Below are 25,719 nucleotides of genomic sequence, written 5' to 3' on the forward strand. Positions count from 1 at the left end.
TTTACCAGTACATATAATACTTCTTAAATTTTTAAATGTCAGACTTACATATTATCATTTGCTGTCTTGACTTTTCTCAGCTTAGTTTTTATGAGGTAGTTCAAGACAACTGTAGCTCACACAAGTGCTCATACTTACCACGCTGTTTCTCCAATGCACATAAAATATATTATTATACATTCACTTCAGCAACTTCACAGCTGTTTTCATTTTTTGTTTGATTGCTTTCAGCCCATTATTCCCTATGCACTGTTGTTTCTGGGAGGAAAGTTTTATTGAGCATTTGGAAGTAATCTGAAGTAGTATAGTCAAGCAAATGAATTTTTTTTTTTTTTAGGGGATACATTTCTTAGATGAAAATCTTCAAAAAAGAATATCGAAGTCTGATGCTTAAATATTTTGAATATCATTCAGAAACATTTAAGTTAAATGTCAGTTATCTTTCTAAAATGCATACATAACTCATTTTTACTATCACTCATGCACCGTACTAGTCTGGAGAAGAGCAGGTTGAAGATGCAACAAATGTTCTTTGAACACTTCAATAAACACAATGCAAACATTCACTTTAATAATGTTGCCTTTGTTAATACAAAACTGAGTGCATTTTTTTTCCTTGCCCCTGGCTGAGCCATGACTAGCTGAGTAGCAACAGCAGAGTGCTGAAAGAATTTTTCAACAGCAATTTGCTTGTTCCAATTTACTTTTCAAGGTTGATGATCAGGATCATTATGTTGCTTGCAAAAAGATCTATTTCTATTAATTTGACCCAGTCATTCCCCTTGTTCTCATCATGTTTAGTTTCCCTGGCAGCTTTAAGTGAATCAGAAGTGCCACTGGCACTCTGGTTCTATAGCTTACATACAAAATGAACTCCTGTATTCTTTAGGAACAGAACTGTTACACCTGCTGAGAAAGTATGGGTACACTGAAATGAGGGACTCAATGAAACCTCTGCTTTTTGCTCTTCAAACAGAAATGCTCTTTTTAGTTAGCAGACCTATACAATAACACAACAAACCATTATCTGTTCAATTCTTTCTTTAAAGAAATTCCAAGAAGCCTTGTTTTTTAACTTGAACACAATCACCACTCATCAACAAGATCAATACATAGAACTTGTATGTAATTTAAAAATTTTACATGATACATATTGAAAAAGGCTTCATACCGAATGTATAATACCCTAAAAATGTAAAGGGAAATAACCAAGTTATTTTCTACAGCCCCAATAAATTTCAAAATAGCTAAATGTTTTCTTGATCTCCTTTCTATGAGGGAACGTGTATTATTAGTTCCAATGTATATAGTTCCAACATTTAAAGAGCCCCAGCTAAGTGATTTGGAAAATCAATGGTAATAATACTTTTCACACTAAATACAACTATAAAACTGACAAAGGAACTCTAGCTTCAATCACTGACAAATTAACAAAGCTAACATTATAAATAAAATGGATCCCACTTAATTCAGGCTATGCTTCTTAAAGGGAAAAAAATCACAGGGTTTGAATACAGTCATTAATTATCCCTTTATAGCCTGCAGAGGGCACTCAAGTCCTTTGAAAGAAAAAGTAAAAATTTTAAGAGGCATAATTATTCATTTTTCATTTTTATTAATAGTAGTATATTAACTAAACAATATTGTTTTTACAGATACTATCATTTAAAAAAAAGACATTTAAAGGAGAAAAATACAGTTTGACTTCAAATGTTTAATGGATTATTAAGACATGCAAATTTCCACATGTCTTACTGGAAAAAACAATTCAGTAGGTGGTTTCCATCCCAGTGTACCTGTCAATCCATAAATGTTACGCACCGGACATTATTAGCACCACACTGCTGACAATTACACAGATTAGTCAGGGCCTAAAGAAAGCAATCTGGACCTCACAGTAAACTAGAAATACAGATAAGGCATTGACTGCTCCAGGCTATACATACACAATAACATTATCATCTCCATAAAACAGCTGATGAAAAAACATTAGAAGCTGGTTGAAAAGGCTTTTGCTCCTAAGAGTAATTTTTCAGAGTAATTGCATGAGCTCTCCGTTAATTTTCATTTTATTGAGCCTCTCCATTACTGTTAACATGTTTGGAGAGAAGATATTTGACTTTAAATACTCTTCCTTTGACATTAACATAAACATTTCATAGGGAAACCCACCAAGTCAGATACAGTAACATATATTACACAAATACACACACATATGTGTATACATACGTTTCATCTAGAGTCTCTGATGGCATATTTCAAAATATACTGCAACATTTATCAACTAAATATTGACTGCATAGAGTAGTTAATTATTAAACATACTAGTTTCTTAGCAATATAGCCAGGGATCCTGCCCTTCTATCTTTTTCTGCTTCTCAATTTTGCTTTGGTATATGTGCTGCCCAAGTGAGAAGGTCAATTTTGCTTTGGTTAGGTAACTTGCTATCAGAAGATATTTAGAAACAGATTGGTTACTAAATTGGAACTAGAGAGACTGGCTTGGCACCAACATGAATTAGATGTGTACAAGCCATTGTTTCAATTCAGAAATTGGATCACAGAATGTTTGAGACAAAAATATGTGTGGGGAAAGTTATCTAAACATGTAACTTGTATCCTAAAGTCCTATTAGAATAATGAACAAATTATAAAGCATTTAAAAAATGCCTTGTCTGTAATAAAATTAATCAATAATAATTTAGTGTTTTAAAACTATTTTTGTTACAAATTATCATGTTTCTTTTTTAAAGAGTCAACCTTGAAATATACTTAAGGAATAAATCTCCAAATTTGGTATCTTGGAAGATGAATATTGACACTGATGTTGCTAATAGTTTTCAAAAGCTAATTCTTTAAGAAGCCTAGCATAAAACACATCTTAAAATTTTATTCTTAAAATTTGTGCAAAATTCCATAAAGTATTTTAAAGTTCAAAGTTATGGAAGAAGAGTAGCCAATTAAATGAGAAAAAGGCAGAAGAAATAGTAAACAATATAGCAGAAAGTAGTTATTTTGATAATTTAAAATAATCTGGATAATTTTTGTAATGGCATCATTTACCTTTATGGGAAAAAAAAATCATTCTGGAAAAGAATGTGATTATTCTTATGGTGGCAATATAACAAGCCCCTTTTTCTCAAGGAAGGACTAAGTTAACAAATAAAGCTTTGAAACCGTAAGTCTTAAGATGAATAATTGTGTATTACAATATGTTTTCCTCATTGGATTTCTTTACCACATAGCATGACATTTTTTAATGGAGGGAGGGCAGGGAGAAACCATGCAGTTTAATAAAATAGAAGCATTTTCTCAACCTAAGTTATAGCCACTGCTTTGATTTTTGGTTTATCTCAGGGCCAATAAGTATACATTCTAGTACATGAAACAAAACTAGAAGATATACTTAGAATGTAGTCTTTGTTTCTTCTTTCTTCAAAGCCTATGTTTCTTAAAATCATTGTTAGTCGAAGCAAAAAGAAATGTTTGTTCTATTACGTAAAGAAATAAACTTCATTTGGTATTCAATTGACTTTCTAACTTAGCAGACAGGACTTTACATCTTCAAATACTGAAAATAAATTGCATTCTTGGCCCTTGCTTTAAAAGGTTAGAGAGAATAAACGCACACCCTGGTAGTGTTCTAGTGATCTCCCTAATCTCAGTTGCACTTTGTCAGAACGAGGTAACTGGTAGTTAAGTGAAATACCCTAGATCAAAGGGGGATTAATCACCAACTGAATCCTTGCTGAATAAACCTGTCATTCAAGAAAATTATTTCCACTGAACTTAGCAGAGGATTGAAGGTATTTGCATAACAGGGACCAACGTACTTCAGCCAGGTTAAAAGGTTCAGAATTCATCCCATGTTTAGCTTTTTGCCTCCTTTTCCTTTCAGCAGCCGCATACAATGGTTTCTAATCTGATAATACAGCTAACTATCTAAATGATGTCAGAACAGGAAAGTATTGCAAAGTTTGGATGAGGGATGGATCAATTTCACTTTCAGTAACTCCTAAATCTGATTTGTTGGAATTTAAGATGTAATCCTAAAAAAGTCCCTTAAACCTGAGGACTGTTTATTAACATCCCTTTTCTGACCTTTGTCTTAGAAACAACCATTCTGCTATGGCAGCAGTCCCCACAGAGGCTCTGGATGATAACTCGACCTACCTACCTCACACGGGTGGTACAAGAGTCTACGAATGTCTGTAAAGCAGTGTGAAATACTATAATAAAAAATAAAAGAAAAATATTAGTTGTTACTGTGTAAAAACTGTGCTTTGAAAGACCTTAAATCATACAATGTATAAAAGCCACAATAATTTTAACTCAGAAATAAGTTGGTGTGGAAAAAAAAAAGTTTATGAGACAGACTACTGTTTAATCAAAACAAAAAAAAACCTTTTTACACAAATAATTTCCTTAAGAATTCCTGATAAGGCTATTTAATTCAAACCTGACATTTGAATCAATAATTTAAAAAGGAAAAATAAAAAGTGCCCATCCCTGTAAGGGTATTACCTTACATTGTAAGAGTATTGGTGGCTTTAAAAAGTTTTTAAAATATTGTTCAGTAAAAAAATGAAGAAGGGTTTTACAAAATTCATGAACTACTTTTTTTAGAGTACATTTTCAGAAATTTAACACATCTTGTACCTTTTGGGTCTCCTGAAGAATAATTACCCTTATGATAGACATCAAATTTCATAATCATATTTTGGCATTAAAAGGGAATTTAGCAATTTTGCATCTAGAGTATGTCTGACACCATCCAAATCTTTTACTGGAAGTAGATGCTCATATTCACTGCAAATGCAAAGCATCTTTCAAGTTAAAAAATGCAAAGAATAGTTATCAAAGAAAATGAATAAAATCCATAGTGAGATAATTTTTTAGAAAATGATTGAAGTTTTAACCCAAGAAAGGACTCTTAGAGTGTCTTATAGCTTAGAATAAGAACATGTCAATCACGATTAAGCTTCTGGAATCGGAATCCCTTTGAAATGCAGCTGTTTCTTCTTTAATTGTGGCAGCGGACTCTGAAGAAAAGAAAGGTCCAGCCTTAAAGATGAGTAAGGAATACAAAATAGCTCAGGATTAGTTGTGGAGTTCAAAGGTCGCTAATTACACTAAGGAGTTCCCAGACACAGGGAAAACATTAAACAGGTCACCTACCAAACGGGAAACAGACTTTGTCTTCAGAAATTATCCTGAAGTGACAGGTTTCTAGACAAAATCAAAAGCATCGCAGTGTGCCCAGCTGATCTCAACAGGATGAAAACACGAGTTGGTTTTAGTTCTGTAGCGTTATGTTAGAATGGAATGGCAACAGATGGCATCAGGTTCTCCTTCACCCTACACTTTTCCAGTATTCCCTAGATTTTCCTCAGGCTTCTAGAAATGTCAAATCAAAGATTCACTGGCTTCTCTGATTGCTTATAAAGAAAGTTTTCCCTAGGGGATTATTATACTGAATATCTGTGTACTTACTAGATAAAGGCCTCTTGCCTATCTTAGTGTACTTTACTCAACATTTATACAATCAAGATGTCCAAATGGCTCCATTAATATTAACATAAGTTAAACGTTAAGCTTTCCTTCAGTTTAACAGAGATCAAAAAACTTAAGCGAAATGGGTTTCTTCTTCTTCCAAAAGGAAAGTGTTTACTACTGATTATCTATGATTAAGCCAGAATAATAAGTTAAAGTCCTGGTCAGGCAGTTATTCTATTTTCTTTGTTACCTGGGATAATTTTGAACATAGAGCATTCCGCCATGACAATCTCTTGCAGAAAATGAGAATTTATAATGAGTGAGATTGACCTTAATTAAAAAGTCATATTTCAAATCCTAAATTTATATGCACTCTCCCTTCAAACTGTCACAGCTCTTCTTCAAGGAGTTAGAAGCTTCTTCTAAGCTTTTCCTTAGGAGACTGATTAAAAAAATAGAAACCAAGAGCTAATTTAATTGAATATGAATCTGTAATGCATATTTTTTATACTGCTTCTAATTCTGTTCCATAAAAGAGAAACTTGACATGGATTAAGTTTTGAGGATCTTGAGATTTCATCTTTTCATGAATGGTCACTTAATGTTCAACTTGACAAAGAACTGCTTTGAAAACAGAGTGAGACATATAATTTGTAAAGACAGCAAATAAAAAGTTATGACTGGGTGGTTCCTGAAGAAATCAAGAGAATGCTAATAAAAATGCAGGAGTGACAAATTTAAAGGAAATAGGCTACTCAACATTGAAATAATATTAAGTAATTCTCTCTACCCACAGAACAGCTTTTGAATTTTTACCTGAGTTCATTAATTTTCATATAATAAACATGAAAAACAGTATTATACCTAAGTTTATCTTTAAAAAATTTGGCTACAGGCATAAAGTGATCACAAAACACCATGCTCATTTTCTGAAGGTACCCCACCCCTCTTAGTATGCTTACTGACTTCCTGAGCAAAATGTTATTGTGGCAGATGAATAAGATTACTTATGAAAAGTAACTCTAGAACAGAGATAAACAAACATCTTAAATATAATTATTCAGATTCTTTATTAGTCGGAAAGATAGTCCTGATTAAGAATAGGTTACTATTTAAACAATATCCCTTTGTTTTCATTGACTGGTTATTTTTTTTCCCCAAGAGATTTACAGTCCTTTCTGGTATTCCATAACAATACACTGTACAAGAAGCTTACTACTCAGGTTTTGAAAGAGCAGGATTTTTTATCTTTCACACCCATCTTTTTTATCTACAATCCATCAGGAGTGGCTGTTTGCAGCTCTGCAATGAGAAGGAGCCTGAGCCCATATTCAGGAAGGCACAATGGAGAAAGAAGGCTACAAATGATTAGCCATGCCTGCCACAGGAGCAGGAAAGTATATATGGTAGGGTGATCCAGCACTAGTTTAAGCCTAACGTGAATCACTACTATTTTATGCTCTGAATCATACTTGGGTAAAATCAAAAGGGTAACAAAATAGACAACATTAGTTTTTAAAATGTTCTTTCAACTATGTCAGGCTAAAAATATTAAATAAGAGCATTTTATAATTAAACCAATGACTCTTTTTCTCTCACAGGTTATATGCACACACATTAAATATAAAAGACTAATGATTCAATTGAAGCTATGTTACCATTATAAAAATCCTATTTAAATATGAAATAATTACAATAATAATGATCCATATGTTACTGGTGCAGGAGCTTTAGAATTCCAGATGTAATAGTCAGAAGAAATTAGTTTCCGGTCTACAAAAAAAAAAAAAAAAAGAAACAAACAAATGATAAGACTGTATTACCTTAACAAAAATTCAATGAAGGGCAAAGTTATGATATTTTAAAATTGGGGAAGCAATTATTTTAAGAAAGACAACACTTTGAAATACTCACTTTAATTTCACTTTATCAAGGCATTATAATTTTTACAACTTTAAAAATATGGGTTTATTAGATAGTTAAATCTATCTTTGAGCTTATTTATGCCAAATTTATCCCAATATCCCTCATTTATTCCACTTTGATCAATTTTTCTCACGGTTTCCTCAAATTCTGTTTCTTATGGACCATGACATCAACTACAAAAAAATTTAAAATTTTTTATTGGTTTCCAATTCTGTGACCTCTCTTCACCATGGTCCTTAGTGTCATCTTGCTGTTCTTCACCCACAGAAATAAACATCCCACTTTCTAGTAATACTTTTAAAAAGCTGCTTCAACAGTTTCTTAAAGTTCTGATCAAATTTAAGCTTTCTGTTTTAATAGCTTTGTAGTTTTGGACAAATGACGACCTCTTTCAACTAAAGTTTTCTGATATGTAAATTTGAGCTAATAATGCTCATTTGGAGTTAGACCCATATAAATTCTGTTTATTACACACATTAGTAAATACCTAATTCTCTCTTTACTACCTTTCTTCTTCATGTCCTTTTTCATAATGAAAAAGATAGAGGTAGGATGTATTACTATTTATTTATTTAATTAATTTCAGTCTGAAAACCTAGTTAACATTGAAAAGCTGTGTTGCTTAACCAGTATGCGGGCAGGCTGTAGAGCTAGACTGCTTGATTTGATTTCCAGTCCTACCATTTATTAGCTATGCGACCCTAATCCCTCTGTTCCATCAGCATCCTCACCTGTAAAAATGGAGATAATAATTCTCACATAGAGTGCTACAAGGCTGTGCCTGGCACATGGTAAGCAATAAATATTAGCTATTATTATTTAAATTAATATTATTGGCATTAATATTTTCAGAACTAAGTTGTATATTTTGAAAAGATTGTATTGTCAAGAAGATGGCAAAAGAAAGGTCTTACATAGTTACACAAAGTGGCAGTCATGTTCTGAAACTAACAGAGGAAGGAAATAAAAGATTGGTCATAATTATGCATTATAAAATAACCTCTTTTATTCAATATATTAATATTTTATACTAATTTATACTAAGATATACTAATATTTTACATTAAGCAGGTATATTACTGAATAGCCCTATCTTGTATTATGCTTTCTGAGAATTGCTATAATATGTTTAGCTAATATTAATAAGATACTTAAAATATTTTAGACATTACCTAAATAGAAAACATATCTTCCATAGACAATCTAAAATACTGGCCTGCTTGCCTTCAGTATCCCATAGATAGAATCCAAAATATTTGCATTTAGACAAAACCACTGGTTTGTCTAAATTGATATAACTATATCATGCTTTTATTTAAAAAATGCATTGTGAAGACTCTTCCATGTATATGTATTTCTTTAAAATAGAACCAAAAAATGATGCATGAGAAAACAGGGAAATCCTAAGGAGGTAAAGAATATGACTCATTCTGATTACATAGAATTTATTATTGCCCTTTGAAAGTAATTGCTCAGAATTCTGTAGTTCTGAGTTCTATAATCCTTTTGAAACTTTCACGTACAAAGTCTTGTCTTACCCTAACTATTCTGGGGATCTTAATCCTTAGTTTAAGAAATATTTATCTAGAAGTCCCTGGGCTCAGAAGGTCTTGGGGTCATAAGTTTGAGCCCCATATTGGGTACAGATGTTACTTAAATAAATCAAACTTAACAGTTCTGCTTATGTTTAGCTAACATTTAACCTCATCCTAGTTACTCTTCTGTTCTGTGATACTGTAAGTATTTGATCTGAATTAAATAATTTTGAATTCATTTATAAATTGCTTCTTATCTCCCTGTGTTTTCATGTACAGTGTATATGTTTACTTACAACCAATGGACTCACTGAAGGCTGGAAACCTTCTTTCTATTACCCTCCTACTTGTAAAAAAAAAAATAATGCTCATTGACTATAGCATTTGCTAAACATATTTAAAATTTTAAATAATAGGGACACCTGAGTGGCTCAGTCGGTTAAGCCGCTGCCTTCGGCTCAGGTCATGATCCCGGCATCCTAGGATCAAGTCCCATATCGGGCTCCTTGCTCAGGAGGGAGCCTGCTTCTCTCTCTGCCTCTGCCTGCCACTCTGCTGTTTGTGCGTACTCTCTCTCTGACAAATAAATAAATAAATGAAATCTTTTAAAAAAATAAGTAAATAAAATTTTAAATAATAATCACATCTAACATTTATTGAAACCATGCTACAGAAGTGCTAGGCACTTGGTCAATATAATTTTATTATATAATTTTATCTAAATCTCATAACAATCCCAAGATAAACAGTACTATTATTTCCATTCTATAGATGAGGAAACTAAAACTTTGAGAAGTTTACTAATTTGTCCAAATTTATGCAGCTAATAAATTGTCTGAGCCAGACTGAGACCCTTGTCTATCCAATAACAAAGCCCCTGAATAAGAGTATAACCAGAGCAAAACAAATCCAACTTTACACTAAAGCCCACCTCTATGCCAATCCTTGCTCACCCAGACCATTTTATAAACAAGAGAAGGTAGGGGGTGATGTAAAGTACACATACTGTTACACAGGCTAGGATCAGGTCAGAATTTTTATAAACTGGGATTGTTCTCTGATCTCTTTTTGTTACATTTTAATTTTATCTTTGGTAATAATTGCATAGTACCATTTAAATTCTCTCAAGCTAATTTGAATTTGTACAACTTACGTGTACTTATTTTTGGTTTTCCTGATGCAAAAACTTGAACTGAATGTTGATCCGCATAACAACCAGTGAGTGTATAATCTAAGATCCTAAAGTGAAGCTAGAAAAAGAAGAGAAATATACCAAATTGAGGTGATTATTGATAAAAGTGATGGCCACATTTTTTCCCCTTGCCACAATTTTACGAATTTACTTCACATAGTTCACAAAATAAAAAAGTGTGTATGCATGTGTGCATACATACACATATACACTTTTCCCCCTTCGCATTAGGAACATTTCTTTGTCATTATGAAGTGCTTAACACCCACCAGATACTTCACTAATATGGACTCTAATCTACGTTGCAAAGCTTCCCTATTTTACAAATGAGGGCACTGAGGTTCAGAGATGGGAGCAATTACCATCGCAGAATGTAGGCAGCAGAGCTGGCATGTGAACTCAGACTCAACAGACAACAAAATCTGGTGTTTCTTCCCTTAGGGTGTCTGGTATTCTGCATATTCTAAGGCTATATGATTGTGATATATTTCAGATCATAATTCCTTTGCAAGCAGAAATTATACACTTTCTAGCAAAACACAAGAATACAATTACTAAAACTGAAATAATCTGTCTCATGTTGGGAAGGAATGAGATGTTCTGCTTAATGTTCCAGAAAACTGAAATTAAGGTTTTCTAGAACTAAGCTCAGAAATCATCCTTTCTCTCACCTATGAAAACTTTCTAAAATGTAATCCATATTTCTGGATTTAATTGATAATGTGGCATCATCAGTATAAATACCAGTTATTACACTATTATTGTAGAAAGGGCCATTAGTACTTTCTCTGAAGGCATAGTGGTGGGGTGCCTAAGTCATAGTGATATTCACATGAACGATCAAAGGTCTATGTCTTATCGAGGGAGCTCCAGTCTCCCTTTGCTGTCCTCATATTTGCTGCTACAAGCTCCTGATTTTGCAATATCTTGTTATCTTTTCTGCACTTTTTTTTTTCTTTTCTGCATTTCTTCTTCCATCTCTCATCCCTGCAAATTTCTCCCATTTCCTAACTTTCTCCTTTTGATTGCCAAATTAACTGACCCACATACATAGAATATAAATTTTCTGATCTTCTAAGCAACTTCTTTCCTATTGCAGCTCACATTATCTCTAATTATAAAGGGCTTTAGCTTGCTTGTTTGATATAATTCTGGATTCTGGAAGTTATAAGAAGATTGATTTCCATATAACTAAATATTATAAAAATAAATCTATTCAGTGAACACAAATATGTATTACATGCTTGCAATGAGATTATAACTGAGTAGGTGATAAAAATTAATAAAAAAAGTCATAATCCCTACCTCTGCAAGACCCACAGTGTAGTAACATCCCACATTTTTTCTAAAAAATATCTGGAAGTAGGAATTTTTATAATAATCCTTGAAACAAAGCTTGTGGATATAGCTGAAGCCAAGATAGAACAAATGAATATCGCTAGTGTACTTCTGACTTTACTACCATTTCCTCTAATTTTTTTTATTAAATAGATTTTAATCTTTCTGATTTCTCTACCATTCTATTTAGATTTTCCTGCTACTATTCTGATCACCCCTTCAATTCCTCTCAATGGGTCTTCTAAATCAGCCACTTGTTTTCTTCTTTTTGGATCTTATTCATTTCCACTGCCTCAACTATTTTTTCTCCACAGGTAACCCCTAAATCCTTATATACTGCTGAATTTCCTCTTGAGAATTGAGCTCTAGGTTTTCAGCTACTAACTGGACACTTACATTGTGTCCAGCTATCACCAGCAACACACATGATATGTAGCCCACTTCCTCCCAGCTTTCTCCATATTAGTACTTTTTCTAAGTATATTCTCCCTTCATCAAATATTTGTGGTAGGAAATGAACTAGATGTTGGTGACAAAAATAATAAATGGATGACATGCATATGGTCTCTACCCTCTTGGAGCTTCAAGTCTGATTTAAGCTACATTTTTTTTAATGTTTTTAAATCTTGGACATAAAACTATTTTTTGTTTCTATATTTAATTAGCGATCAATGCTTTACCTTTATCATAGCTTCTCCAGCAGTCTTTCTTTCTTTCTGTGACACTCAGAGTCATTAACTTAATACCTTTCATCAGGAAACAAGTTTTACTATTTTTTTTTCCTACTCACCTTCCTTCTCACATCCATTCCAGATTGATCTTCATAAAGTATTGTTTTCTGAAAGACCACTCCCATACTCAAAAAACTATAAATATTTTCTAACAAAGGAATAAAAATCAGAATGCAGACCTTCCAAAGCTACAGTCTAGACCTAAATACTTATCTAGCCTGATGTGTTACTACTATTTCTAGCACTGGTTCCTAGGTGTGCCTTGTCATCCTTCATTCCTTTGATTAAGTCACTTATTTACCTATATAAATGTTGGTCAATCATCAAAGTTTCATTTTCATGCTTATCTGGGCCTCAGAGTTTTACTTAAACTCCATCTCTACTGCAAAGCTTTCCTTGACCACTTTGGACAGAAATGCTCAGTTTCCTTCAAATACCAAAAGCAGTTAGCACTGATCAATTACTGACATGCATCAGTGGAAAATTTCTGGAGGGCAAGGGCTACATCTTATATTTTTTACATAGGAATCTTGAATGTGATAACTAAGGGCTGGGAAACAGAACTTCGTTACTGCGATGTGTTAAGGTTATACTTAACTGTTTCACCTTAAAAATTTTTTAAGTATTAAGTGAAACAGAAAGTGACTAATACTAAACAAAAAGAAATCTCACAAAAATCTAAAAAAAGACTTAGCACAGACAAGAAGTTCCCCACAAAAAATAGCTAGAAAACATTAAAAATCAGTTAGATATATGCAATTTAAAAACAAGGGAAGGGTTTCTACTGTAGTGAGCCACATAAATGTATTTACCTTTAAATATGCTGTACCTCCAATGCAAATCTCATCAAATGGCTGCTTCTCGTGACTCTTGGCTCCAAAAGTTACAGTTCCAGAAAGACTAATTTCCATTGATTTGGGGAACTTCTGTCCTAAAAACACAAATGTACCAGTTAACTATTCTAAAGTAAGTAGATTCTACAACAGATGAATGAAAAAAATCAATAAATAAAAGCTCACCAATAATCCAGACCAATAAGCTTTTCTCTCGAAATACTTCAAGTTGGCCAAAACTAACTTTGCATTCCACATGTGTGATTGGACCTCTTTAAAAAAGAAAAGGACACAACAGAAAAAAAAAATGATCATAAAAGAGTTTTAAGATATCTAAGTTAAATCTAGCTAGTATTATTTAATAGAAGGACAGTATAAAAGCAGATTCATATTCAAGTTTGCAGAATAAATAAATAACAAAAATCACACAAAAAAAACAACAGAAACACAATAAAAGTTTTTGGTGATGATAGACATTATTAATTCTAAAGACAACTATAAAATTATATAGAATGTCTTAATACAGCCCTAACAGTCATATGGATTGATATAATGTTAAAACTATTATTTTACTCTATCTTTAGGCATCCTATGAAAAGAAAATCCTATGCTGTAGAACAAATTTAAAAGCAGAACTGTAGAAAAAAAAAATCTTATGTTATCATTGGCTTAATTCACCAGGAAGCTGATCGTTGGCTTTGCCTTGTATGTAAATAGCACCGAGAAATTGCTAGAAATAAAGCCAGCAGTGAAATAATCCCTGAAGAAGCTACCTTGGCTTAAGTTTGTATTTACTAGTAAGTTTATTTATTTATTTACTAACATTTTTAAAATTTAAATTCAATTAATTAACATATAATGTATTACTGGTTTCAGGTACAGGTCTGTTACTCATCATCATTACATCACATTCCCTTCTATATTTACTAGTAAGTTTAACTAGAAAAATAAAGATACGTTTAAAGGTAAACAGATTACTTTTATGACTGAATTTTGGTTCAGAATCAGCATTCATTTGAGTAAAATAAAGTTTTTAGATCTTAAAAATAAGGTAAAAAGACAAAGATAAATAATTTACTGTAGGGCAATGGGAATGTACTAAGAAAGGCAGAAATCATGGCATCAAGTTGTTTTATTCCTACCTATTATAAAAAGGTATATGAGCTTCACAGAATTCAAAATTATTTTTCACACTTTCATGAAGTTTTAAGTTAACTGTTATTTTTACTTGTATTTCTTCCTCTTTCATTTGATAAAAACCCAAAATTGGTGGGACTGGGACCTGGAAACAAACATAAACAAATTTTTGTATAATTCTCAGGTTAATGGGTCTAAAATACCAATGATGACTGAGAAAAAGGCCTTGCAGTAATGTAGTTATTATGTATAAATTACTCCACACTGTTTTGATAATAGATGAGGGAGCCATTATTGTTCTAAGGGCAGGGATTTTTCCTTCTCTGTTTCCAGAGATAAGAAAGGTGCCTTACAAAGGTTTGCAATACATTGTTTTCCTCACTTGCTCATTTAGGTTCCCCTCGTCCAGGTTCTCTGTGACACACAACATAAGATGTGCACTAGACATATTGTTTACTGATGCCCTGCTCACAGTGCCTGCTGCTCATAGTTCCCTATGTTTATCTGTGACTCCCCCACCCCCTAGCTTGACAGTAGCTTACTCAACTGGTTATCAGTAACTGATTGAAGGAGACACTGTCTGTAGGCTGAAGTAAGCCAATCACTCTTTCTGGTACATTTGAAGTAATTTTATATATATAAGTATACTTATATATAATATATATTACTTCTATTTGAAGTAATAAATAGACTCTACTTATGTAGTGTAAGGTTTCAGAGTTATAGGTCATGTGGAAGCAGAGGAAGCCAGTTGGAAGAGAAAACTGAGTAGCAGAGATGAGAAAGACAGTACAGACATTGAGTACAGAGTGATTTTAATTTTGATCCTTGAATAACACAGACTGCGTCTTACATTATCAAAATAAATTTCCTTTATGTAAGCTACCTTGAGTAGGTTTTTCAATTTTTTTTTAAGATTTTATTTATTTGACACAGAGAGAGAGAGATCACAAGTAGGCAGAGAGGCAGGCAGAGAGAGAGGGGGAAGCAGGCTCCCCGCTGAGCAGAGAGCCCAATGCGGGGCTTGATCCCAGGACGCTGGGATCATGACCTGAGCCGAAGGCAGAGGCTTAACCCACTGAACCACCCAGGCGCCCCTTAAGTAGGTTTTTCAAACTATCGATTCATAATCAGGACAAAAGACAAATAGTATAGTAAAAAGGTTGGGTTTTAGAGTGTGGAAAATCTGGGTTTAGGGGCGTCTGCGTGGCTCAGTCGTTAAGTGGCTGCCTTCAGCTCAGGTCACGATCCCAGGGTCCTGCGATCAAGCCCTGCATCGGGCTCCCTGCTCAGCAGGAAGCCTGCTTCTCCCTCTCCCACTCCCCCGCTTGTGTTCCCTCTCTCACTGTGTCTCTCTCTGTCAAATAAATAAATAAGATCTTTAAAAAAAAAGAAAAGAAGAAGAAAATCTGGGTTTAAATCTAGACTGTTACTTTTCAGTTATAAGACCTTGGGCATGTCATTTAACTTCTCTGAGACTTTCCTCATCTGTAGAATGGGACCAGTTAATATCTATATTAAGGGTTTTCAAAGTACTGGAGAAATCACATGTAAAGTGCCTAGGACAATGTCTGACACAAAAGTTATTCAACACACAGTATCTATAAATAATATGCATTTATAACCCCAGTTACCTGGGATTACAGGACTTTTATGTTTATAATTCAAACCATGACTAAATTATACTAGGATCTATCTTAGGACCATGGAGTCTTTATTAGGGAACATGGAAAAAAAAAAGATCCCATGACTTTGAAAACCATTCAGTGCTGTTAGAGACACCACACACCAGAGAGAAGAGGTATCTTATTGAAAGACCTGACTCTTCATCTTCATTCAACAATTAATGGATAATGAACAATTAACAAATAATGAAAAGTTCTCATGTGGGCCAAAAGTATGAACAATTTGCTTACAACAGAATTCATAAACACAAAGATTAGTAAAGTCTCAACATTTCCAAGGTTATTTACCTGTGAAGTATAGTAGCATAAGTTGAATGACTCTAAAGGAGGAGTGAATGGAAATTTGTAAGGTCCACTAAATGCAGAATCATCCATTGTATCAATGCTACTAGAAGTCAGAATGGCAGAGTCAAGAGAAGTCACACAAGGATGAACGAGAATATCTTGAAGTGGAGACCCATTGGTGGGGAGACTCAAGCTGATGGTAACATTTGGCATGATTCCTTCTAAATCACACTGTAACAGAAACAGAAACCGATATTACCAAGATCTTAGAGGCATGCATCTTCTGGGTGAGGCTTTTGTAAATTTATCTGAGTCATTTCCCACAACTTAACTCATTTTTCTTTCAAGGTATGGTTCTTACGTTCTGTTTTCAGGTTAGTGGTTCTATTATACTTTCAGGTACCAACAGGAATGAGGAGAGACTTCCTAGAGCCCTCTGCTTGTATCTAAACCCTTAAAAAACTATTTTAAATCCACTGACATCTCTTCATTTCTATTGCAAACACACTGGTACAGGCCCCTACAATTCCTGTCACAGCCCTCCAAAGGTATCTAGATTCGCTCTCCTCTAATCAATCCATCTCCTGGAGCTACCCTAACAAAACAGAATTCTAAATATATTGTATCCATACTCAAGATCTTTCAATGGTTCCCCCTCAGTTTTGTATTACTTTTAAGCCTTTCGTTGCTTGGCTCCCATCTACCTCTTTAATCATTTTCTACCCTGCAATTGGGAAGCTAATATTCTTGGAAGGTTATGGAAGTTGGATATGACAGCTTCACAGAACTCTCTGCTCCTGCTTTAAGGATGTGGTGGCCAGATGCAGTACTTTTCAGAATTTCTGTACTTTCCATGAATTTCTGCTTTGAGGCTGTAACAGATAGACATGGTGGCATCTCAGACTTATCTGTGAATTCTGGCTTCTCCAGACTAAAGTCATTAGCAATTATTTCTGTAAGGCTGCAACTAAAAGCTGCTGTCAAAAAAATTTTTGACAAAATTTTTATTCTCTCAACTCCTCTTACACCTGATAGGAGCCTCAAAAAATTCAAAATTATTTCACAGTTTCATAAAGTTTCAAATTAACTGTTATTTTTAGTAAGCCCTAAATCCTGTATTAAATACCATTAGTCCCATAAACCTTGTAATGGCTCTTTTTTTGACCCAACCAGAATGATACACCTTACTTGTGTGTTCATGGTAATTAACCATGAACCTCTAAAAAAAAATTTCTACACTTGTAGAAATTATAGAGGGATTTAATTTTCAATTATTATTCAAACTGGCACTCTTCACTACTAATTATATTGTTACCCCTATTGTCATTTCCTGTTTTTCTATCCCGAAACCAGAGAACCCTATATTAACCTATAAATATGTTTAAATAATATAAGAGCCCTTCAAAATGGTTTTAGATATTAAAACAAAGATTTGTCAATTTCATCCTTTTGAAGAAAATGGAAAATAGGTATGATAGTTTTAAAATATTTTCACAAATTCCTTTGACATTACTCTTTTCAAAAGGTGAAGCCTAATTCTAGTCCCCTTGAATGTGGACTGGATTTAGTGACCTGATTCTATGGAACAAAAAGTGGTACCATCTGACCTTAGCTGAGGTAATAAAAGAACAGCTTCTATTATGTGCCTTCTCTTTCTTCCTCTCTCATCATTTGATCTACAGGAAGCCAGTCACCAAGTTGTGAGGATATTCCTAAATAGCCTATTGAGAAGTCCATATGGAAAAGAACTGAGTCCTCCCACCAACAACCAGCACCAACTTGCTGCCCATGTGAGTGAGCCACCTTGCAAGTAGATTTTCCATCCCCAATCAAACCCTCAGGTGACTATAGCTCCAGCTGCAATCTTGACTGTTATCTCATGGTAGACTCCACACTAGATGTTCCTATGAGGATAATAAATGTTTATTGTGGGGATAATGGGACAAGTCAGTATGCAGCCATATATAGCCAATATAAATCATAAGAAGGGACTCGGTTGGGCATCTGTCTTTGGCTCAGGTCATGGTCCTGGGGTCTTGAGATGCAGGCCCACATCAGGCTTCCTGCTCAGTGGGGAGTCTGCTTTTCCCTCTCCCTCTGACTTGTGCACTCTCTGTCTCAAATAAATAAAAATCTTAAAAAAAAAATTCAATTCATAAGGAATGCAAAAAGGTAATATTCACATAATATTAAATTTCACATATTTAATGATTGCTATTTATGGTAAAAATCAATAATGTCACATAACAATGTGAAATAAAGTTAGAAAATTTTACTTTTCTTCACTGGTGTTGAATGGTATGATAAAACAAGTATCAGAGAAAATCTCACCTTGCAAGTGACAGCTCCAACAACCTGCCATGTATCTGCTATATCCCGTTTATCATATTGCATGGATTTTACCTTTTCAGTGATAGAAATAGAAACTTGTGGTTTTCCTTTGTATGTTCCAACTCTCCAGGCTGGCTGTTTTTGTGGATGTGTCACAGAAGCAAAATTAATACTGTCCAATGAATTCTGTAAGTTGGCGTCTAACAAAGTTCCAAACGGACAAGCTTGTAGAAACAATTCAGGCAGTTGGTTCAATTTTGTATTCAACTCAGTGTCATTTTTTTGACCCAAGAAAAGAAAATCCTGCATCCCAAAAAGAAGTTCAAAGCTTTGTGAAATTCCACTAATGCTAATTAATGGTGGATGAGGGGATAAAGTTTGTTCAACTAGTGGAACACAAGCATATATCATGTTATTCTTCAGAAAAGCAACAACTGGCCAGAGTTCTCCACCTCCTACTACGAGTCCATAGACAGATGTTTTATTGATGTGTGAACAGCTATCACGACTTTCTACGAAGTCCTTATCATCATCCAATAATCTAAGTTCAAAAAGCAGTGCTTTAAGAAAGGGACCATCTTCAGGAATAGGCACATAACTTGTTCCATTGAAGACTCTGGCTCGTTTTTCAACAGTTGGATACCGTCTGAATTATGGAAACAAAAATATTATAAATGGTTCTTCCAAGGAAAATAAAAACAGAAAACCCCCCCAAAACCCCAAAATAAAAACAAACCCAAAATACAAGGCTAAGAGTAATAACAACAAAACACACAGTAACAAATACATATACCCATAAAAACCACAACCAAAAAAACTTATCACATATTAAATTTCTACTGAAGTAACTAACTGTTGTATACTTGGTATATTATCTGAAATTATAATGTCATTATTTATTACTGAAAATAGCCTAATTTAGTTAATTTTTTAAATAGGTAGAGCACACGGGGTAGCTGGGTGGCTCAGTTGTTAGGCATCTGCCTTTGGCTCAGGTCATGATCCCAGCCTTCTGGGATCCCCTGCTCAGCGGGGAGCCTGCTTCTCCCTCTCCTGCTCCCCTGTGCTTGTGTTCCCTCTCTCGCTATCTCTGTCATAAATAAATTTTAAAGAATCTAAAAAAACAAACAAACAAACAAATAAATAGGTAGAGCACATGGTTCTAATTCAAAATTCTAGTTTCTTGGCCACTCAGATTCCTGCCTGGTAGGCCAGGAATGAATACTTGGACTTTTTAGGCATCTCTAAGAACTCCCCCCACTCCGCCCGATTCCATCTTAGTAGAGGAGAATCAAAAGAAGTGGTTCAATTTAATCTGCCATAATTTCGGATTCATTAGTTGAGATGATGCAAATGTAAAAGGAATGTTCTATTCCACTCAATAGTGAATAACAAATATCCTGGGTCTTCCTGCCAACTCCTTAAAATGTAAGAATATTTTAGCAATAAAAATGTTTATCTCTATGGCCCTGAAAGATATTATGAGGTAATAAAAATAAAATCTGAATAATCTTTTATGGTTTGCACATCTTAGACTGAACAGTAAGTTACTAATTTATCCTTTTTTGGGGAAAAAGACTAGGAGATGCTTTTACTCATTTATAAAATGTTACATCACATTTTCTTAGTTTAAAAAAAAAGATGTATTTTTTCCTATTCCTTTTTGCTCCACTCTCATGTCCAGAACAAAGTTAGTTATAGGCTATTAACTTCCGTGTAAGTCACCTAACTTCCCTAAGTCTATTTTCTTATTTGTAAAATAAAGGGGTGTCTAAAGAATATATCAGCAATTCCCACCAAAAATCAAAACACACCTGGCTAACATTTTTTTCACCAATACCCCTAATTAGATATTGATGTTTACTAATAATTTTTAAAAAGAAAAATAGGAATGTATTCAAAGTTATCTGTATATTAGTAAACTTCACTCACATTCTGATGTACTTCTTGATTGACAAAAGAATTAGCTACCCTCCAGTAATGGCTTAGCAGTTGAATGCTATGCCATTTCTTTCTCTGGGTCTCTGGATAATAGTTGAGAACTTTGGACTAAACTCTAGCCCAGTGTCTTATCCTTTGGTTATCTGGAGGATAATTAAAGTCCTTCTTAAGTGTAAGAATTTCAATGTTGGATGTAAAGATTAAGAAGTTAATCTGGGACTGTACACAATACCCTGGTATGTGCCAATAAATATTTTGTTGGATAACTCAACCTACCATTTCAGATTTATTCTAGACCTTTTCTAAAATAGGACTCAAATTTTGGGCCCTACAATTATGGGGTACAATAATCTAAGCCATACTTCAGCTGATACTATTACTATACATCTGGACAGCAAACTTCTAAATCAGAATCTAAACCAAGTTTTGTTTTGGGAAAATGTAATTGCATACAGACAGACCATCGACTTTTAAAACTCTTAAGTGATGGTCATTAACCTTTGGCATATATGTGGATAATATGCCAGAGTATGTATGTTTAGCTCCTACACCAGGCCCAAAAGGCCACAAAATGAAAAATAATAAAACAAATTTCTTTAATGATACAGAATTAATAAATGACAGATGAGTTATTTGAACCCAACTTGCTCCCTCCACAGAGATGCTGAAAAGCCCACCCAAACATATCTGAACTTTTCTTCTCAAATACCCTGAGTACAATGAGAAAAAAAAAACCTGAAAACAACAATGAGTTCTTCAAGGAACTTATTTTTATAAGCAGTAAAAAAAACCTTATCTCTGTAAGATATTAAGATAAGTTACAAAGCCATAGATATAAATACAGTATGGTACTGGTCCAAGAAGAGGAAATAAAGTAATAGAAATGAAACAGACCAGTATTTATAAGAGAAACATAATCACCTCTCAATAGCCCCACAAATCAATGAAAAATATATATATATATAATGAAAAAATACATTAAACATACAGGAAAATTGGCCCACCCCTATAGGGAAAAATGGATTCCTCTATTAATACCACACCTGAAGCTGGATTAAAGACAACCTAAACATGACAGATAAAATGATAGTTCAAAGAAGATAATATTAACAAGATAGCTTTGGAAAATAAGGATAGAGAATGACCTCAACAAAACTCCCAAAGTACTAATGACTTGGACTGTAATAAAATTAGTGGTTTCTGTTTAATCAAGTGATACATAAAGTTGAAAATGACAAAATGAGAGAAAATATCTGTAGTACCTAAAAATTACAAAGGTCTGGTATAAAGAATATACAACGAATACAGAAAAATACACAGTGAATTAATTTCAGGAGAAAATTAACATGAAAACAAACAGACTAATAGCAACCCACAAAGATAAAATGGACAAGGAAATGTCCAAGCAATCCACAGAAGAGGAAATCCAAAGGGCTAACAATCACAGCTACACAGAGAAATGCAAATGAAAATAAGATATCCTTTAGAGCAATATTGACAAAAACTAGAATAAAGGTTAGGAAAGAATGAATGGAGATCTAGGAACTTTTGCTCACAGCTGATGATTAGAGTGTAGATTGGAGAAAGTATTCTGAAGAGATAATTACTTGGCAATATTTAGTCAAAATCAGCATAGATAGGTCCTATTAGCCTTTTGAGGATGCCTACTACATCACCGTTCTGATGGCTGAGTTGGAGGCAACCTAGGATTATCATCACTAGGGGAAGAGTACAGGTAAAACATGGAGGAGTAAACGATGGAGTACAACAGAGCAATGGACTAGACCTGCATTGTCCAAAATAGGAGCCACTAGCCACATGTGACTATTTAAACTTAAAATTAAACAAAATTGAGTTCCTCAGTTGTAAGAGTCACATTTCAAAAGCACAATAGCTACATGTAGCTAGTGGCTACAATATTAAACGGCATAGATTTAGAACATTTCTCATGTCCTTCATTGCAGAAAATTCTATTGGACAGTGCTGCTCTGGACGAACACAAAGTAATATGGATATTTCTTTAAAATAGTGCTGAGGGGACACCTGGGTAGCTCAGTTGGTTAAGCCCCTGCCTTCAGCTCAGGTCATGATCCCAGAATCCTGGGATTGAGTCCCGCATCGGGCTCCTTGCTCGGCAGGGAGCCTGCTTCTCTCTCCACCTATGCCTGCCACTCTGCCTGCGCTCTCTCTCTCTCTCTCTCTGACAAATAAATTAATAAATAAAATCTTTTAAAAAACTTAAAAAAATAGTGCTGAGAAGTCTGGCAAATATAAGAAAATGAAGTCTATAGCACACTTAATTGTGTAATTTGAAAAATGCATAGGCAAACACAAAGGGATAGCAAAAAGTACATAAGAGTCATCTATAAGGAGAAGAAAAATGGCAGAAATAAAGATACTCAAAGGAATATAAGCACTTTGGATGAACCAATGAGGTTGCTGAAACATACTAAGTATTATTAAACTCCTTACTTGAGATACAACAACAACAAAGCAAGCCAGGTATTTGGGAAAAAATGGTAAACTTTAATTCTGATACCCTCAGTAACCAAAAAAAAAAAAAAAAAAAAAAAAAAAAAAAAAAAGTTTGGGTTGTGAAGAGGTAATCTTTCATATCCACACTGCCAACCACTTTCCTTTAAAATCACACTCATCTTTATCTGCCTCAGTCTCAATGCAAAGCTATGCTACCTCCCCACAGAGCTTTCCTCAGGGAAGAATAAATATGTTGGCAAGAAAGAACTGTCAATAGCCACTAAGAATAAAAGGTGATACAGATTACAGAACTGCCACTTACATTTTACAATGAGTTATTGTATAATTCTCATCACAGAGCTATTTTGATAGAATGTGGCAAATTCTAAAAGTGGAGCCAGGTCAGTTTATACCATCTAAGAAGAAATGAATACGATTTTATTTTTTGTACTTTTCCAATTTTCTTCAATTAGGAACTTTAAAGTAACCCATTTGCAAGTTTCTAAGAATGAAACATAATATGAAAATAATAGTCTTTTATTGATCAGCCCAGATTTTCCGGAAGAATGAGCAAAAATGTCCTTGAATGATCTTTATTAATGAAAGTAGAAAAATCTGAAACATGCTTAGTGCTCAGTAAGTTAGTTTCCTTTTCTTTCCTTTGGTCATCTCCATCTCAACCCTAAGCAGGTGAAGTTAATTTTTTTTTTTTTTTAAGATTTATTTATCTATTTGACCTAGAGAAAGAGTGAGAGAGAGAGAGAGACGGAGTGGGAGAGGAAGAAGGGGAGTGGGAGAGGGAGAAGCAGGCTTCCCACTGAGCAGGGAGCCTGATGTGGAGCTCGATCCCAGGACAATGGGATCATGACCTGAGCCAAAGGCAGACACTTAACAACTGAGCCACCCAGGTGCCCCAGGTGAAGTTAATTTTTAAGATACAGTAATGGTAATATTGAAAAACTCATAATACTTAAATGTGCTAAACATCAACACACTTAATTCTCAAAATACTATTACGTAGTGTTGTTAAAACTTCCAATTAACAGATAAAACAGAGATTAAGTAACTTGCCCAAGGCCGCGGACAAAGACACATCCAAAGTACAGTACATCATCCATCCCTCGGATCCATCACCCCTGAGAATTCAAGCTGCATTTACCTGGAGAATCTGACGGTGCCACAAAGAGGAGTTCCCGGCTCGTGGCTTATGAGCCACACTGCCCGCTGGGCCATGACAAGCCCCTAAAGCATCAGCTCATCCCTAAAGTCGCCACGTCCCTAAAGTCGCCACGGAAAAAGGACACAGACCGGCTTTCTCAGATGGGCTCCTACCAGAAGACCCGAGGCCACTTTCTGCCCCACCGCAAACAGGTTGGGCTCAGCAGAGACGCTGGATCCTTCAGGTGAAATGACTCAAACCTCTGAGTCCCTCCTGTCGACACCTGCCACAACAGTTCTGTGAATCCTCGCTAGAATGCCGAAAATCTATCCTCCCCAGGAACCCCAGCACTTTCTTCCTCTAAGGTCCACTTCCGGGACGGTGGCCCGCAAGGATCATGGTTCCTCACTCGCCCCAGCGACCAGTCTCTCTGCAGTTCGCCGGCAGCAGGCTTCCCTCTCCCGCCCCTCCCGCCAGCCAAACCCGCGCGCGCAGCTCCACTTCCGGCGTACGAGGCGGTGACAATGGGAGCGGCGCGGGCGGCGCCGGGAGGCAGCTGACAGGCGTCTGCGGCTTCGCTTCATGGCCGCCCTCCTGCCCTGCCTGGGCTCTGTGGGGAGTGGGGGAGCCCGCGGCGGCCCCGAGCCAGAGCTGGCGAGCCGAGAGGGGATCTGTGCGCGGCGCCGCTGAGGCGCAGCATGTGAAGAGGAGACGGCTTCCAGTGCGAGGCGAGCGTCTCAGCCGGCCGGGATGGCTACGACGGCCGAGCTCTTCGAGGTGAGCCCCGGCTGCTCTTCGGGGAGTGGCCGGCCCGGGGTGCGGGCAGCGAGGTGGGCGGGCGGAGGGGAAGAAAGGTGCGAAAGGCGAGGGGTGGGGTGGCGGCTCCGGTGGCGGCGCGGGCGGAGCATGAAATGGGGGAGGGGTGGCTTGGGGACCCGGGTCGGGAGGTGGGCTGGGAAGGAACTGGAGTCCGAAAGGAGGAGGGCTGGTTTTGTCCGCAGGGCTGGAGGGGAGCCTCGGAGGTTTAGGGTTTGAAAGATGTACTCGGGATGAGAAGTGGGAAAGGCTGACTCAGGGCGCGGAGAGAAGAGCCTGCCCCCCCAGGTTGGGCGAGCCCCGTCTTGTCGCTTGGATTCTCGCGTAATATTCTAAGGGGACCACCTGAGATTGGGACGACTGGGGGCTTCTTGCTGTTGAGTAATTACAATTATTCCATTAGTAAACGTTACAAGTGGCCCTCAGGTGCCTGCCAGTTTTCCTTCACATTCGAGAAGGTTGAAGTGTTTTTTTTTTAGGACAATAAAGGCCTACTTAGCCCTTCAGACTTAAGGGGGAGGCGAAACTGGGAATTAACATTTATGTTCGGGTCTCCAGGAATTTAAATGTATTTTAAAACCATGTAACCGCAAGCTGGAGAATCCTTAGCGCCTGAGACAATGAGGATTCAAACGTGTTTCCTTGAACGTTTTCACTCCCTAAAACTTAAAATTTAATTTAGTGAAATTCAATATAAGAAGAAGCTATGATGTTTGAGATAAATAGAAGAGGAAAATTCTAATTGGACCACCAAACAATGAAACATACGAATGATCTCTTTTTGTAAAAGAAATGAAAACAGAGATGTAAAGGAAAAGGAAGCAAAAACCCTTTCTGTG

At 35.5% G+C, this 25,719-nt stretch overlaps 2 protein-coding genes across 3 annotated transcripts in view; one reads left to right on the forward strand and one right to left on the reverse strand.

Annotated features, from left to right (window-relative positions):
- Positions 1-6,547: 6,547 nt before the first annotated feature.
- Positions 6,548-24,357, reverse strand: AP5M1 (adaptor related protein complex 5 subunit mu 1). The gene is made up of 8 exons (XM_032875314.1): positions 24,065-24,357; positions 18,490-19,135; positions 16,162-16,389; positions 14,194-14,333; positions 13,238-13,323; positions 13,031-13,149; positions 10,111-10,207; positions 6,548-7,269 (listed from the first exon to the last, which is right to left on the reverse strand). Exons 1-8 carry the CDS (start codon positions 24,136-24,138, stop codon positions 7,187-7,189), a joined length of 1,473 nt encoding a protein of 490 aa, XP_032731205.1. The 5' UTR covers positions 24,139-24,357; the 3' UTR covers positions 6,548-7,186.
- A 197-nt stretch (positions 24,358-24,554) lies between these two features.
- EXOC5 (exocyst complex component 5) overlaps positions 24,555-25,719 on the forward strand; it is a 61,718-nt gene continuing 60,553 nt past the window's right edge. The window contains exon 1 of one of the 2 annotated variants that reach the window (XM_032875313.1): positions 24,555-24,841. In XM_032875313.1, the coding sequence (XP_032731204.1) occupies positions 24,815-24,841 (27 nt within the window). In that variant the 5' untranslated portion in view covers positions 24,555-24,814. The remainder of the gene's footprint in view (positions 24,842-25,719) is intronic. The other variant, XM_032875312.1, reaches the window with a different exon arrangement.

The sequence above is a fragment of the Lontra canadensis genome, unplaced genomic scaffold (genome assembly GCF_010015895.1).
Source record: "Lontra canadensis isolate GAN:19392208 unplaced genomic scaffold, GSC_riverotter_1.0 scaffold55, whole genome shotgun sequence".
In the NCBI taxonomy this organism is placed as follows: domain Eukaryota; kingdom Metazoa; phylum Chordata; class Mammalia; order Carnivora; family Mustelidae; genus Lontra; species Lontra canadensis.

Bases quoted from the DNA above. Each gene is read 5' to 3' on its own strand.
- AP5M1 (XM_032875314.1), bottom strand. From the start codon at position 24,138: ATGGCCCAGCGGGCAGTGTGGCTCATAAGCCACGAGCCGGGAACTCCT. The intron at 13,150-13,237 runs GTGAGCTTTTAT...TTGTGTTTTTAG, and splicing joins CTTATTGGTCTGGATTATTG to GACAGAAGTTCCCCAAATCA. The intron at 10,208-13,030 runs GTAAATACATTT...TTCTTTTTCTAG, and splicing joins GAGGTACAGCATATTTAAAG to CTTCACTTTAGGATCTTAGA.